Consider the following 15,162-nt stretch of genomic DNA (forward strand, 5'->3'; position numbering starts at 1 on the left):
CATGCAACTTGTACAGGACAGAGGGATGGTGGAAAGGACTTGCATTAAAAGCAACTTAACCACAATAATGGAAGAAAAACATCTGAAGATATTTATAAATTGAAAGGAGGAACAAAAGGGAGAAGGTGAGGTTTCTTTTGTGAGCCAAGCCAACTTTTTCTGATAGAATAATAAAATTGAGAACTGACTTGTCAACAAACAGAGCTGGGGAGTCGGGGCGGGTGGACTCCAGGTCCTGCATTGCATTCCACTCGTTGATGCAGCTCTGGTCGGAGCTGATGCAGCTTTCGTAGTACGTGGCCCAGACCAAGGCCATCCCACCTGGGAAGTAGTTGTACCTTCTTGCAACTTCGCAGGCTTTATGGAGGATCTGTAAAGCAGACCTGCAAGTTTGGAGAACAAATATGTGTTTGTTGCTCACGTCTGCACAAAGAGCAGGATCTCAAGTGGTTTTCACTGAGAGAAAAGATTTTCACCACTGCTTGTTGCAGTTTGCTTTCTGAGGGCAGCAGCTTTGTTGTATCAGAGTTCAGAGGAGGCACCTTGGAGGCCTTCTAAGAGCTGGGCTGAGGCAGAGGCTGACATTTTCTCCTGATTAACAGGCAAACACAAGGCACAAGCCACTCTGGGATCTAATCATGAGCTAACTTGTAAAGCCAGACCCAAGAAAAATAAAGAATACGGACAATTTTCAAACCACCTTCAGCAAGGAGTCAAATGTGTATTTACCAGCATTCTTGGCCCCTGACACGCTCCAGGGACAGGGCCAAATTGGGTCATTTGTTTTTGTAAATTCTACCATTACTTTTTCCTTCATTCCCTCCTCTTTTTTTTCATTTTTTTTAAGGTTCTGCTCTGAAGATGTCCTTGTAGTGAAGCTATTAACCACATCTAAGGTTGCTCTAAGGTTGCCAACAGGAGGGGCTGAGCTCAAAAGCGACAGGAACAAGAGTTTCATCTGTTTCTGTACCAAATCATCCCTAGCACGTCACCCTTCCCTACATCTGCATCTTTCTCCTATCAGATGCCCCAAGGAGCAGGATCTCACGAGGCTCTGACAGGAGCCAGCACATTGCCCAGGCCTTGTTCTGTTTGGGGCAGGGTAGCAGCCTCTTCATGAAGGCATTTGCTGGCACAGCCGCTGCTGATTCAGCCCTCTCTGCTTCAGTGTTTTGGAATCCCTGCACATGGGAGGGGTGACAGGAGCTGAAAGGTGAACACGATCGCAGGGTGGCACGGAAAGTTTCCAGGCGGCAGGAGCCCCAGCAACGAGGCAGAGAACTGGAAATGCCATCAGATTGGCAATGGGTCGTGAGACTCCTCCAGACAGAGACGTACGCACAGGGAGGAAAGACTGGGTTTGCAGCCCGATGAATTCGAGTCGGGCTTTCACGTTTCTACATTTCATTAGTGCCATTTCCCATCGCCCTTGTGTTAAAGAGCATGCAGCTGCTCCAAACAGAAGCAGAAGATGCTGTTTTCAGATCAGTACTCCCAGAGTCCCTTTATAGTATTGCTACCAGCTGACACAGGGAAGCAGCATCTCTGCTTCAGCTCACTAAACTCCAGTTATGGAGAGTGCTAAAATGCAGTTTGTTTATTTGTTTTTAATTTATTCACAGAAATGAGAGCCTCTTTTTCAATAAAGCTATTTAGCATCCATACCACATGGCTTGCACCGACACTGGCTTGAAGATGTGCATTCTCCCTGCAGTGCTCACGCTGAAGCCACTGAAAGAGAGGGAAAAAAAAAACAGTCACAAACTGCTCTTCTCTGCATCTCAAGCTGTGCTCTACAAACAGCTAACGCAAGACAGCTACAGGAGCACTCAAAAAAAAAAATAAAATCAAGGATGAGAATTTCTATCACTGATTTTCTAGCATCTTCCCCCCCCAAAAAATGGGGAGTGGACACCTTCCCCTGCTGTATGCTGCCAGGAATGGGAGCTCCACCCTTTGAGCAGGATTTCAGAAAACATTTTCTGGGTATTACAGGTTCCACCGAGCAGTCTGAGGGCAAAAAAGCCTCAGTGTCTGAATAAAAAACCTGCAGATGTGAATTCAGAATTGGAACTTCATTTGCACAGTGATAGAAAATCTCTCCTGAAGCAGCCCCCAGAAGGGAAAGACATTCACATCCATCCTTTTAATGCGGTTTCTTACCCATCACCATCAAGATGGATTTTAGTATCGCTCCACAGACGAAGAACCATTCCTATCGTGCAGCTTTTACTGGAAGAGAAATGTTAAGGATGTTAAATATAGGCCACAGTGCGGTCATGCCAATATCCTCAATTATTAATACTCGTTAATTTTTAAAATCCTCAAGCCTTGCTCTAGTAATTCCTCGTAATATCGCAGGCCATCAAATGCACAACACACACGGAGACCGGCAAGTGAAGTCTAAAGGTCTGCTCTGACATTAGCATGCTGATTGCTCCGCTGAGCTGGAGAGCCAGGAGTAAGAATCCCCAGCTCTCCTCTCCCCCCACACAGCCTGCCAGAAAGCACTGCAGCATTTCCCCATCACCTTTCCTGCTCGTAAGCTCATCACCCCCCTTAAGCTCAGTGCGAGGAAGCTCCCTAGCAGGATATAGAGGCAGATCCCAGCGATCTGGCTGCGGAGCTTCGGGTTGCAACGAGGCAGAAAGCGAGCCCTGGTAGGTGGCAGAGCAGCCGCCTGCCCTTTCCAAAGAGGACCCCAGGGGCCTTTCAAAGGATCGTGTGCTCAGTTTGCACTTCATCGCTTTGGCTGGTAGAAAAGACAGAAAGGATTTTATGAGTGTACCTAACCCAAAAGAACACTTTTATTTCAGAGATGCAATCTGGCAAGAAAGCTGTACGATAGTGAGGGGGAGGCAGTAACTTTCAGCTGCTAAATAATTAAGCTGCTGAGATATTAAAGTTTTAAAGCAAATCAAGATGCACACAACAGACAGCAAAGAGCACAGGTTTGTTTTATTCTTTCCTTTCTAAGCCTTCAGCCACTTTCTGCAGCAGATCAAAGGCTTTGACAGGCCAGTTTGAACACACATGTGGACAATGTGCACTCTCGAGCTCTGCGAGGAAAAATGTTTTCTATTAAACACATGTAAAAGGAATAAAACCCACAAAAGCGCCTGACTAGTCAAACTGTCAGCAGTCAGAACACTTACAGCTGAGCAGTGACATTTCATCCCCAACATGGAGCCACGGAGTCCCTCAATAAAAGTCGCTAACGCCAACAGACTTCTTTACGCATGGAACTTTTCCTTAATTCACAAAACCTCCAGCTTTCAGGGGAAACTAACCGAAAAAGCAGCTCACTTTGCACTTTGTCGTAATTTTTTCATCTTTCCTCTTGTCTCCCACCGGTCACCAGCAGGAGCAAACTACTGGCAGGTCAGCTCGGACTTGGAGAGGCCATGGCCAACACTCCCTGCTGGACAGGCTGAGTGTGCCACGAGGGAAGGCTACGTTAGCATTTGCTCCCTAACGCCAGCAGCAGTAATTAACAGCAGACACAGAAGCAGCATCAAAGCCAGTGACAATAATCGTCTTAGGAAGGCACTGCTAAGAGTTTAGCAGCAGGACTCAGTGCAGAAGCTCCCCCTTTCCACTTAAATCCTTTGAGGTTTCCCAGAAGGAAAACAAAAGTCCCACCTCAGCACACCGTGGCAGCGTGCTAAATCACTGGAGAACAGAAACAAGAGCCTGGAAGCTCTGACTTCTAACTCCAGCTCTGCCAAAGCAGCCCCACCTCTCCGAGCCAAGAACTTTTCTGCCTTGGTTTACTCACCTATAACTGGAACGATGCGAGAGGGTCTGCAGTAACAAAATATTTTATTTGCCTCTCAAAATATTCTGAGCTCTTATCAGTTAGACAAAGGGAACAGCTCATTACTGACACATTTGTTTGTTGTTTTTGGAGGCGCTTTTGCAGGATTGCTGTTGAGGCTCCTTGGCAGCTAACCTTCCCGAAACAGCTCCATTGCATCATGCCATCACCAGACGTGAAGTCCGATGGATCAAATAAGTTCCAGTTCTGCAAACGTGTCTGCAGAAGTGTTTTGTAGCGAGGAGACAGCAAACTACCACAGATGAGGTAAATACCACAGCCCTACAGATGGATTACACGTAAATGCTTTGCCCACAACTGCAGAGCAAGCCTGGAGGTTCTGAGGAGACCGAAAGCTTTCTGGAACAAAGAGTACCCTCTCACCCTCAGGATCGTCAGAAAAAATAACAATCGTCTCTCTTTTCTTGATAGAGTATGTAGATACTTGAAAATTAACTGCTCAGGACAGTTTGTTGTTGACAAGCTTTCCCTAGAACCCAGCCTGCCCGATTTCCAAGCCGAGCCTTGCCTTAGACATACCTCTCCTTGCTGGAGAAATCCACGCCCAGCAAAATGTTCTCTTCTGTGTCCTGCCGCCCGTTGCTGTACACAACCACCATGTACCGGACCCTGTCTGTCCACACACTTTCCAAACGGACAGCCTAGAAAAAAAAAAAAATCAAGCTCTGCAAAACAACTCTTGAATAATTATTACTTCCATTGCTGACCAATATTTTTTAGGTGTAATTGTGCCCAAAAGATGGTGAAGGTACTGAACGAGAAACAGAGACAAGCTCAGAGGTTTCCTGAAACATGTTAGATGTTAGCTGTGCTAGAGGGGATAATTAATATATGATTTGCCAATGCTTTTTGTGACCCCATAGAGGTCTGTTCCCAGTGCCTCCAATAGGAAGGGCAGAAAAATGCATCTGTTCTTACCAGTTTGATCCTATCCTCACAGCGAAGGAGGTTGATCATCACCTGGAGGTGCTGGGGCAAATCACCTGCAGAGAGAGCAGGGAAATCATCACGGGTCTCTGACCTGTTGTGCTAAGAATAGGCATAGTCTGGGCTTTTAATGAAATTGGACATTTGAGTGAAAACAAACAAACAGAAAACATTTAAGGCAGGCCAATTAACTTTGCTGTCTCAGAGAATTCTAACAGAAGTGAGCTGCTTGGAAGAGCGTTACCTGGCTGTGTGGTACCTGGGGGCTACAAAATACATTGGGACCACCTGCGAGGGGCATAAATGATGAAACTTCCCTTTACAGCATCATACAGAAGACAAAGTTACGTGCCCTGAGGACAGGAGAGCAAGAGGCAGGAGGAACAATTCTGATTAAAAAAGGAACAAAGGAGACAAGGCCTTATGGAGGGCATATCTGAACAGGGGAAACTTCTGGGGAAGGGCCGCAGGAGGGGCCCGATTGGGGCGATCCCTTCTGCCTCAAATAAAGGACTGTTCATGCCACAAGTCACTCAGGCTCTGAAGTGGTGGGTACATTTCTGTTTGGTGAAAGCAAGCAAAGGGAACAAAGGCTCTACAAGAAAACAAAACAAGTTCCCATCTAATAACTCGGTAAGGCACTCAGAACTTTCCATACAAGATAAAATGCCGTCCGTAGGATGTTTGCTGGCTATATGAAATTGCTGACAATCAAAGACACCCGAAGCCAAGCTTGGCATTCAAACAGCCTCTTTGTGCTTGGAGTGTTTACTAAGCAGCAGACACACAGTACCACACTGTGCCTTTCCCACATGCTCCTGCACTCAAAATGCCCCGATGATTTTATTTCTTCTTTCTGAGTAATCACTTATTCCAAACCCATCAACAGCAGGAGGCACAAAAATACAGGGCGAGCAGAATCCACCTTTCTCAGCCCCCTTATCTGCTTCCTGATCTTTATGGACGTTCACCATGCAACTTTCTTCCCACCTTTTTGGGACACTGGAGGGGGGTGTGAAGGAAGGACAGGCTGTTCTCAAGCCATGATAAATGCTTACAGGCCACATTGAGATCAGTTAACTGAAAGGGGGATTTTCTGGGACCAGAAAAGGGGACGTAAGGAGCTACGAAATGAGACTCTGGACAGACACCTAAAACCTACTTAAAATGTGCTTCACTTTAAAAAGCAGCATTGAACAAAGCCAGCAACAGGTAGTTTAATAAATATATAAATAAATAAATCCTGTAGTCTGTCATATGGAGTCCCAAGCTTTAGATTACTGGAGGCTGGGAGGGCACTCAGAAACATCACTGCCACGCTGAATCCAGCCCTCAGGAACCCCAGAAGAGGTGCTAGAGCCCCGTGACAGCCCCCTGCATTTGCCTCCCCACGGGCCAAAGGGGAAGGCAAGGATCAACCCACCCAAGCAGAAGCAAGTGACATTTCTTTGTCTGAGGCTGCAGAAGACAGGGAAACACACTCAGCACAGACCCTGGCTCAGAAGGCTTCCCTGGCTACAGAACGCCATCACGTCTGCAGAGAATACACTTCTACTCCAGTTACCCTTCCGAAACAGTGACAAAAGTTGAAACAAAGACAAGATAATGGTATGTTCCCATTCGAATCAAGTGGGCTGAAAACCCTGGTATTCCTCAGCAGGTTGTGCAGGGCCCCTGGTGACAGCCGGAGGAGTCATCCACCCTCCCACGCCTGCTATTAGGCTGTCAGCGTGGACGAGATGAGCAGGGGAGCGAGAGGGAGCAGAAATTCGGTCGGTGAGTTCATCCACTACCTGCATGCTTGTGAGGATGCTGGAGGCTTCGCTGGCCCTGGGAGCTGTTTCCTTGTTGCAAGAAAAGGGCCGCTCCTTTCACCATGAAAAAGCTCTCGCTCAGGCTGCAAAACAAACGACAGAGGAAGTCAAAGGAAAGGAAGGACCAGCAAAGTGTGGGCTCCAGGCTGTACGCCTGGGGAAGGAAGGGCTTCTCCTCGTTAAAACACTGTAGGATTTTGCCACGAGAAGCCGTTCCCAAAGGCTGAGCCTGCCACTTGCGAGGCATGGCTCCAGGATTATTCATGAAGCGTTGTGTCATTTTCCACCACCATTTTATTACTTGGCCATCGCAGGAGGTACTTGCCTGAGCTGTCAGGGACTGGAAATGACTTTTATCACTTGATAATCAAATTCTGCAACTTAAAAACAGGAGCGGGAAAGGCCTTTTACAGGCTTAGACCTGTGAAATGACTTCAGATCAGGTTCCGAGTCAACCAGTGCCTGCTAATTTCAGCTCTTTCAGATGAAACCTGTGCAGCTCAAGAGAAAGAACTGCACTGAAATTTCAGGAGGAAAAAGCAACCGACACAATAGCAAAGGCTTTGCTCTGGCTAGATACAACCAGCTAGAGAAATGCTGCTGATAAGAAGGGAGGTCACAACGCGTGCACATACAAACTGCATTTCCAGAGTCAACAGCAACGCAGGGAACACAGCTAACGAGAAGGCTGAACGAAACCAGCAGTTACAGTAAGACCCAGCACAAGCCTAATTACACGGTGCCGTAATGCCCTCCGAGCGTTTTAGAAACAGGCTTGGACATCAGTGGTAAAGTTAGCATTTCCCACAAGGCTGAAAATCAGCATCGACCAAGCTACCTTTTAGTTGCCACAGTAACTGCTTACCCGGCATTTCCTACCCCACTCAAAACATCAGGCAGCGACCAGCACAAGAGGCATTCCTGGTTACAAAGCCGAATTTTCTGCTGTCCTGCACTTCCAAACATAGATGGCCGTTAATTACTGCCTGCTATCAACTAAATATAAATGCCCCATGACGAGCCTGTGCTGCCCGGGGGGTTAGTTATGCTACAGAAAGTGATCCCCCAGGAGGTTCTGCTCCCAGCACTCGTCTGTTCTGTGATTATCTGGGGGCTTCGCCTCTAGAAGTGAGCACAAACGCTCCGATCTACTCCCGTGTTTTTGGGAGACAGACACCAATTTCATGCCTTTTCAGCTTCTGATTTTTCCACCGAATCTTCAAGCCGGATCAGGTTTAAATTTGAGATTTCCGTCCATCTTAAAAAGCAACCTAAAATTTTCGCCCAAGTTCCAGGCTCCCTAGGTCATATATCAGATCAGTAAAGTGCCAGCAGGACAATGGCACTAATTAAAGCCAGCTTTTCTTCATCTACACTCCCGCAGCATCCTGGCACTCACCAGCAAGCTGTGCCCCACCGCCAGCCCCGCAGCCTGCTCGCGATCCCAAACCCCGGCACGCAGCAACGGCAAGAGCTGCTGCAGGCAAGTATTGGTTTGCTCCACAAGTGAGCCAGGAAGAGTCTTGTTTCCTTCTGCCCTCAGATCTACCAGGAAAGCGTTAATAAGAGGCCGGGAGTTACATACCAGCAGTGACACCACCACAATGTATAGGATATTCAGCCAGATAGCAGCCTCACGCATACTCAGCTGGTTTTTCAGCAAGAGGAAAGGAGCGGTCAAGATAACGCACAAGGAAATCATTCACAGCATTTCTGTCTCGAGCATTTTAGGAAATACTTCGCTGGGAAAAATGGAAAAAAATATCCCCAAGGCTGTTCTTTGATCCCCGGGGAATACTGACGGAGACTGCTGCAGCAGGACGAAACGCGGACGAGACAGGGCTCCTTCCCCAAGGCAGCGGTAACGCCTGCTCCAGCAGTTCATCTGGCCTGACATTCGCCTTCATTGCAGGCAGGAAATCTTCTACAGCAAAGCAGATTATTCCCAGTTGCAGGCAAGTGAGAAAGCTGTGCTGCAGGAGCAGAAAAAGCAGGGAAAAGACAATCCACACGGCGATTCTTTTTGCCCCCATGTATGCATCTGCATGGAAAGGAACTGGAAAGCAAAGCTAAAGAAACAACTGAGAACAAGATTTCTCTTCTAATTTAAATGTTGTCTCCTAAAACACATGCAAACCTTAAAAAAATGCAGCTTTCCTTAGGTCAGACTGCTCGGACTTCCCCAGCCCCACCTGCGCTCCCTGATTTTCCCTGATTTGCTCCGTTTTGGAGGGGACCAGCATGGGGCTGTGGGGAGAGGCAGCACACCCCAGTGCCTCGCTGCCAAGGCTGGGGTTTTGTTACCCAACACTGTCCCTTATCTCCGCTCCAGGAACACTTTACCACCCTCAGTCGCTTCATACAACTGCTTTAAAAGACAGCTAGCACAATAAAAGTGAGAAAAAGGCAAGACACGATACTCCAACCCAGTTTAAAAACAAAAACACTTTTAAATCCTGCCGTCCCAGTAAACATCTAAACTCCATATATATTTTTTTTTAAATCTCCCAAAGAATAGAAAAAATACTACCATTAGAGAACACCCCCCGCATTTGACCCCCAGCAGCAGTGATAAATGCCCAAGCAAGCAGCGTTTGTTAGCAGTATAAAAAGGAGTGGTTTATACATACTAATTTGGACTGGTTTTCTTTGAACAGCAGAAGCATTGTGCCGGCCCAAGAGTCAGACAGAAGTCAGTAAATTCGAAAAGATTCATAACTAGCCGTAAAGCTCACATCCTTTCGCTTCTAAGCCCATAAAAATCAGAAAAAGGAAAGAAAAGGTTGGTCGTGCATTCTGTGCGGAGCAGAGAAATCGCCTCTGTGGATGCTACCCAGGAACTGGATGACTTTTACGGAACACTGTGTCTTCCACTGATATCCTGGCTTGAAAAAGCACTTGTCCTAACATATCCTGATGAAAGAAGGCCATTCAGGAGGGGGAAAAAAACAGCTGAAGCTCGTCTAATCACTTCCCTCCTCCAGCCTGGTGTTGTTTGTTTGTTTCCTCCCGCACGCTCTGAGCGCGACGCAGTGCGCAGCAAAGGCGCAGCGCAACAGCCGGGCACTCTGGAAGGTCCATGTTCACTTGGACGGGATGAAAAGCATCGTATTGACTGCTGCCTGATTGTGGTTTACAATTAAAACCCAGCGTGGCAGCGCCGTAATGTATATGTGACAAAGGAATTAGCTGCCAAGTTAAAATACTTCTTCACTTAGGGTGCGTCTCGGTGCGCCGCGTCGCGGTGACTCGCACGGTACCGAGCTCCCACCCAACAAGAAACCCTTTCAGGTGGCTCAGTATTTATCTGTTGGTGGCTGGCTATCACTGAATTCACTGAAGACTTGTTTCTTACAGACCCCTGACTAGTTCCTTCTGCTGGCTCAAACCACGATGACACGCTGGCGCTCCCCAAGCACCACCAGCCCTGTGGGAGGAAGAAGCAGCTCTCTGTTCCACCTTTACCCTGTCCCACTGGCATGCACGACAAAAACCACCAATTCCCTGGATGCCCTTCCAGGAATCCCAAGCAGTGCAGCAGCCCAGGAGCCCCTCTCAGCTCTTAAATAAATACCAAGCCCAGGGGTTTCGTCGTGGCCTGGGACGCGGTCCTATCTCAGCGGGACCACACCAGCCCCTAAGGGGGGTAAAATCTTACTCTTACAGGCACCTGGGAGAGCCCTGTGTGAGCAGGAGGGTACTGACAGCTACATTTCTTTGCTGTCCATGAAGCAGAAGCCCTTCTGCACCTGGAGCTGGGCAAGGAGAGGCCACAGCACTGCCAAGACACGGTCCAGCACCTCCTGACTTCACTGTCCCTCGCCCCATCCGCTGGCTCTGCGCTGCTCGGCTCTGAAAGGAAATATTTCTTCCCCTTTGGGAAAACTCCAGAAGAACGTGGCTGCAACACACATCAGTCACATTTCAAGTTGCTTAAGAACACAATAGGCAGTGCCTTTTAATCGTTTCAAAATGCCGCTCCCTGGGCCTGCAAAAGCAAACAAGCAGTCTGGTAAAAAAACTCTGGGATTCGGAACAAGAGGCAGAGCTGCTCGAGTTACCGGACGGACAGACCGAGCTGGAAGCCAGTTGCCAGTTACAGAACGATTTTCCCTAAGCAGCTTGCTTTGCTGTTGTGGCTTAAGGCTGTGGTATGTCCCAGGAATAAAACTTGTATGCCTCGGGTATTCGAGTTCCCTGCTTCAGTGGGGAATCTCACATAATACGTAACCATCATCAGGCATTGCAGGATACGAGAAAGCACTCTGCTGGTGTATCTTATAGCTACTTAACTCATTTCATCCCAAAATAAACATCCGTACACTGATGTTAGTACAGAGAACACCGCTTTCAGCGGGAAGACTCGGCCAAGCCTAGGGCTGATTCAGCAGCCTCTTACTACTCTGAGAATTAAAATATTTAACTCAGAAAGGCAGAACACAGGAACGGCGTGCTGCCCAGGCACCCTGCTGCTCCCCAAACTGCTCTGTGTGCGTGAAGCCTGAGCAGCCCATCCCATCCCCACACCTGCAATGACCCTTCCTATTCCTGGAGCTGTAATGAACTCGTTACCTTCGTGTTTGCTGCTGATCACAGCCACTGCTGGGATCTACCTTGGGCTTGCTTCAGCTCCTCTAGCTGGATGCTACCTGTAAGCTCAGTCACCCCCTCTGACACTACTCCAGATGCCCTTTCACAGGACCTGCTCACACGGGAAGCTCTCTCTGCTTCTGTTTAACCTTCCATCTCCAGCAGTCCCTCTCCGTTGACCTGTGCTGTGCCTGCACAGTTTGGGTGCCGTGCTCTGTTGCAGCCAAGCTCAGTAACAGAGCCTTGCCTGTGCACAGGGCCACGCCACGCTCTCCTGCCACTAAATCTTTGTCAAATTAAGCTCCTTAATTTCCCCCTCATTAATGGAACAAAAGGTGCATGCGGTGTGGGGGCAGAGGAGGTCATCCATCAGGGCTGAGCGGGAGCTCTCTGGGGACAGAGATTGCCTCTGGGCTCCTCTAACAGCAGGCTCAGAGCAGCAGCGTTAGGGCAGGAACACAGTCCTGCCCCAGCACAATTACTTTGGGCATCCATCAATGCACCCATCAGCACAACGGGTAGTAGCAGTCGTGCTCCTCACGTGGCTCCTACATGTTACACACACGGCAGGTCTCCCAAACGCCGCCAAATCAAGAACGCTTCCCTTTGCCACAGCTTTTTGGGTAAGGGGGAGGAGAACTAATTCCCCTCACTGACATTTTCTGCTCAATTTGGAGAAAGCCCAGCGGCTCCAAGCAGTCGTGCAGGGACACGAAGCAGCCCCGAAGGCCCTGAGCACAGAATTGGGCCCGGCCCCAGGCTGCTCTCAAAGCACAGGCGTTAGGACAGGCCACAAACACTGAGGGCAACACGGAGCCATCCCAAAACAGCGAGATGAACTGAACTGAGACCCACACATCAGAGGGAAGGGAAGATTTGGGGTGACACAGAGCAGGAAGACGAAGCGGCGGCCACACGCCCCTGCTTCCCAAGGCAGGACGACACCCGGAGCATGCTGGCTGCTGGCTTTGGCGTGACGGATAGCAGCCAGATAGCGCTTCCTGACCGAAAGGGGCCTTCGGAAGGGGTCTGAGCGACACCAAACAGCGCTGGGGAAAAATTCACTTCAAAAGCTGCTTGCTGAGGCGCTACTGTAAAACCTGAGAAACAGAACGGGAGCCTTCTGAGGCAGCAGCAGGTCCTTTCTCACGCTTTTAATAAAAGTACTTCGTGTCTTTCCAAATGGCCTTTGCTCTGTGTCACACGGCAGTCACAGAGAGCCCAGGGCCACCATGAGATGAGACAAAACACCACAGAGTCACCGTGACCAGCACAGCCGATGGCACCGCCATGCTTGCTGGACGTGGCCCAGGCCGAGCAGAGCGCTCCCCGTACAGCAGGGCAGGGAAAGACCCAGCCTGAGCACACTAAACACAGAATTAAAACAAGGAACTACTGTAGATGCGAGGAGGTTTTGTGATGTGTTCACAAACAGCCCTGTGGTGTGAGCTGGAGGTGCCCAGCACACCTCCGGACACCGGGGAGCGCTGCCAGCATCGTCACCTTGTGGTGCTCAACCTCTGCCGAGATCTCCCCAAAACACCTCGAGTTGAGGCAGCTGCCTTCAAGGGAACTTTTGGAAATGTTTGCCTTCTGAAATACTATTTTACTACAAAAAAATGTGGGGCAAGAAAGCTCCTTCCACACTTGTGGCTGCGTCAGGGTGCGGCTCTGATGGGTCATGGAGTCCCTGCTCTCGGCCTTCCCGAGCTGAAGACAAGTCACTCTGAGAAGAAACCCAAACCATAAACTGTGAACCATGGCAAGGTCCAAAGCTCCTTCAGACACACGGGGAACATCTCTCTGTCACTGACAGCAGCTGGGGCACCAACGGGTCACCAGGGGGACCAGGGCAGCAGCCCCCATAGCTGGGGCAAGCATCTCCCCATCCATCTCGGGGACAGTGGTGCTGGCAGGAAGACCCAGCGGGTTCCCCCTCATGTTTCTAGTGCTGCAGCAACAAAAAGGAGAGTCTGAGCATGTATTGTTTGGCTGCAAGGCGTGGGCCACATTCACAGCGCAAGAATGCTGAGAAGGGTTTGAGACACTGCAGGCCATTCACAGCGCCAGATACAAACTCTCCTCCGGCACAAAGAGGAAAAAGAAAAAATGAAATCAATCATGAAGCCCACAAAAGCTAATTTCCTAGCATAAATAGACTGCTAATGATGTGCCTCCAGCCGCTGCTGCCCACCCTGTGCACGCAGGGCACTTCAGCTGACTTCACCCCGGCCCCATGCAGATGCAAGGGGGACAGATGGTGGCCGTGGCACTCTGTAGGGTGCAGAAAGGGCCACAGACACCCCGGCTTCGTCCCCACCCTGGCTCCATCCCGGCACATCAAGTGGCTGCGGTGCAGAGCGTGACCCGGATAAATTGGTGGAGCCCTGTCCAAGAGAAAGGGCAGGAAGAGGGAAGCAAACAAACTAGCAGGCTCGCTCCCCGTTCCAGCAGAGACTTGCGCAAAATGAGCAGAACAACTCCCAAACGGCCAGGAAAGAGAAAATTCTAGGAATCCCTAGTACTTGATGGTGAAAGGCCAAATAAAATAAGAGATTGTTTCACAAGGAAACAAAATAAACCCTTTTTGCTCATCCCATTAATCGCAGAGTTCAAAAAGGCACGAGGCTGATCACAGCATCATGCAGCTATGCGATGGACTTGGAGCTAACGCTTCAGATTGCAGCGAGCATTTCTGAGATTCCCACTGAAACATGATGTCATTTCTGCGACAGCCACGGCCAGATCCTCTACGAACCTCAGCCTGCCTGGCCAGCAGCAATAAAGAAACCTTTCTTTCACTCCTGGGAAAAGGCTTTTTGCTGGGACCCACGGGTGGCTGTGATTGCCCCCATGTGATGCCAGGGGAGACAGCAAATGGTGCAGGGAGGTGCAAGAGGAGCACCCAAATATCCCAGCTGCTGTGGCTGGTGCATCCGAGGCAGAGCCTCCAGCTCCTCGGGGAGGAGCCGATCCTGCCCCCATCCGTCCTCACCCCCAGCCGAGCTGTCGGCACATCCACCGATCCTCCTGCATTCCTCCTGTCAGCTCATTGTTTTAATCCTTTAAACTATTTTATTAAGTCACCCTACTTCACCCACTCAGCAGCGTCGCCCGGAGACGGGCGAGAGAAACAAGTGGAAGCTCTCCAACGGCACCGCTGGAAAAGAAAAGGAAGGTGAATAACAGATTCGGGGATGAAGAACGCAGCTTCCAAACGCAGCGAGCAGAGGTCAGCCAGGACACAGGCAACAGGATGGGAAGCAGGGCTGAAAACTCTACAGACAACAGCGGCGCAGCAACCCAAAAAAATAGCTTAGCCGCCGGGTTTCAGAATGACTCCAAAAAAGGCAGCGGAGACCAGGGAGTACTTGACACATTGGTAATGCGTAAAAATAAAATAAAATAAATCTCAGCGGATCACACGGGGTAAAAGCAGGTCAAGAAGTGCTAGCTCGATCCAGACACCCCCTCTAGTGTTTAGCTAGAGGCAGCCAGCCTCCCCAGCTCCCCCGAGTGTGTGCAACCAGTATCCCACGAGGAGGAGCACCCCTGGAGGACAAGGAGCACCCCAAAAAGCAAGGAGGTTGATGGCCAGGGAGTTAGCTAGCTGCAGAAGGAAAAGGCCTGGTAAAACCTTAGGAGCATTTGTTTTTTATCCCTCTCCTCCAAACCTGGTCACCTTTTAAAATCGTTGCACGGAGAAGCAGCCAGCCACAGCCCCAAAAGCTCTGCAGATGCCCACACGCAGGCACTGCGAGCAGCCCCCAGGCAGCGGGCTGCGTGGGGATGGGAGTGCTGGAAGTGATGGCAGACAGGCAAACAAGCAACCTGGCAGCTTTACAGAAAACCTGAAGGGAGATTTTGTGCCGTTCCCTGCTTTTCTGGATGCCTTGGCCACCCGATGCTGAGCTCCAGAGGTTTTCAGCCCGGCTGCCAGCAGCACATCACCGTGCATCCCCCTGCAGCCTTCATTTCTGATTCTTGCAGCGT

General features: G+C 49.7%; 1 protein-coding gene across 1 annotated transcript in view; it reads right to left on the reverse strand.

Annotated features, from left to right (window-relative positions):
- The window catches only part of SSH1 (slingshot protein phosphatase 1), a 33,595-nt gene that overhangs the window by 11,561 nt on the left and 6,872 nt on the right, over positions 1 to 15,162 (reverse strand). The window contains exons 3-8 of the mRNA XM_084297239.1: positions 6,559 to 6,662; positions 4,757 to 4,821; positions 4,358 to 4,479; positions 2,164 to 2,232; positions 1,666 to 1,731; positions 189 to 383 (exon numbers count right to left, since the gene is read on the reverse strand). Coding sequence (XP_084153365.1) covers positions 189 to 383; positions 1,666 to 1,731; positions 2,164 to 2,232; positions 4,358 to 4,479; positions 4,757 to 4,821; positions 6,559 to 6,662 — 621 coding nt within the window. The remainder of the gene's footprint in view (positions 1 to 188; positions 384 to 1,665; positions 1,732 to 2,163; positions 2,233 to 4,357; positions 4,480 to 4,756; positions 4,822 to 6,558; positions 6,663 to 15,162) is intronic.

This window comes from Netta rufina (assembly GCF_964035555.1).
Source record: "Netta rufina genome assembly, chromosome: 17".
NCBI classification, from domain to species: Eukaryota; Metazoa; Chordata; class Aves; order Anseriformes; family Anatidae; genus Netta; species Netta rufina.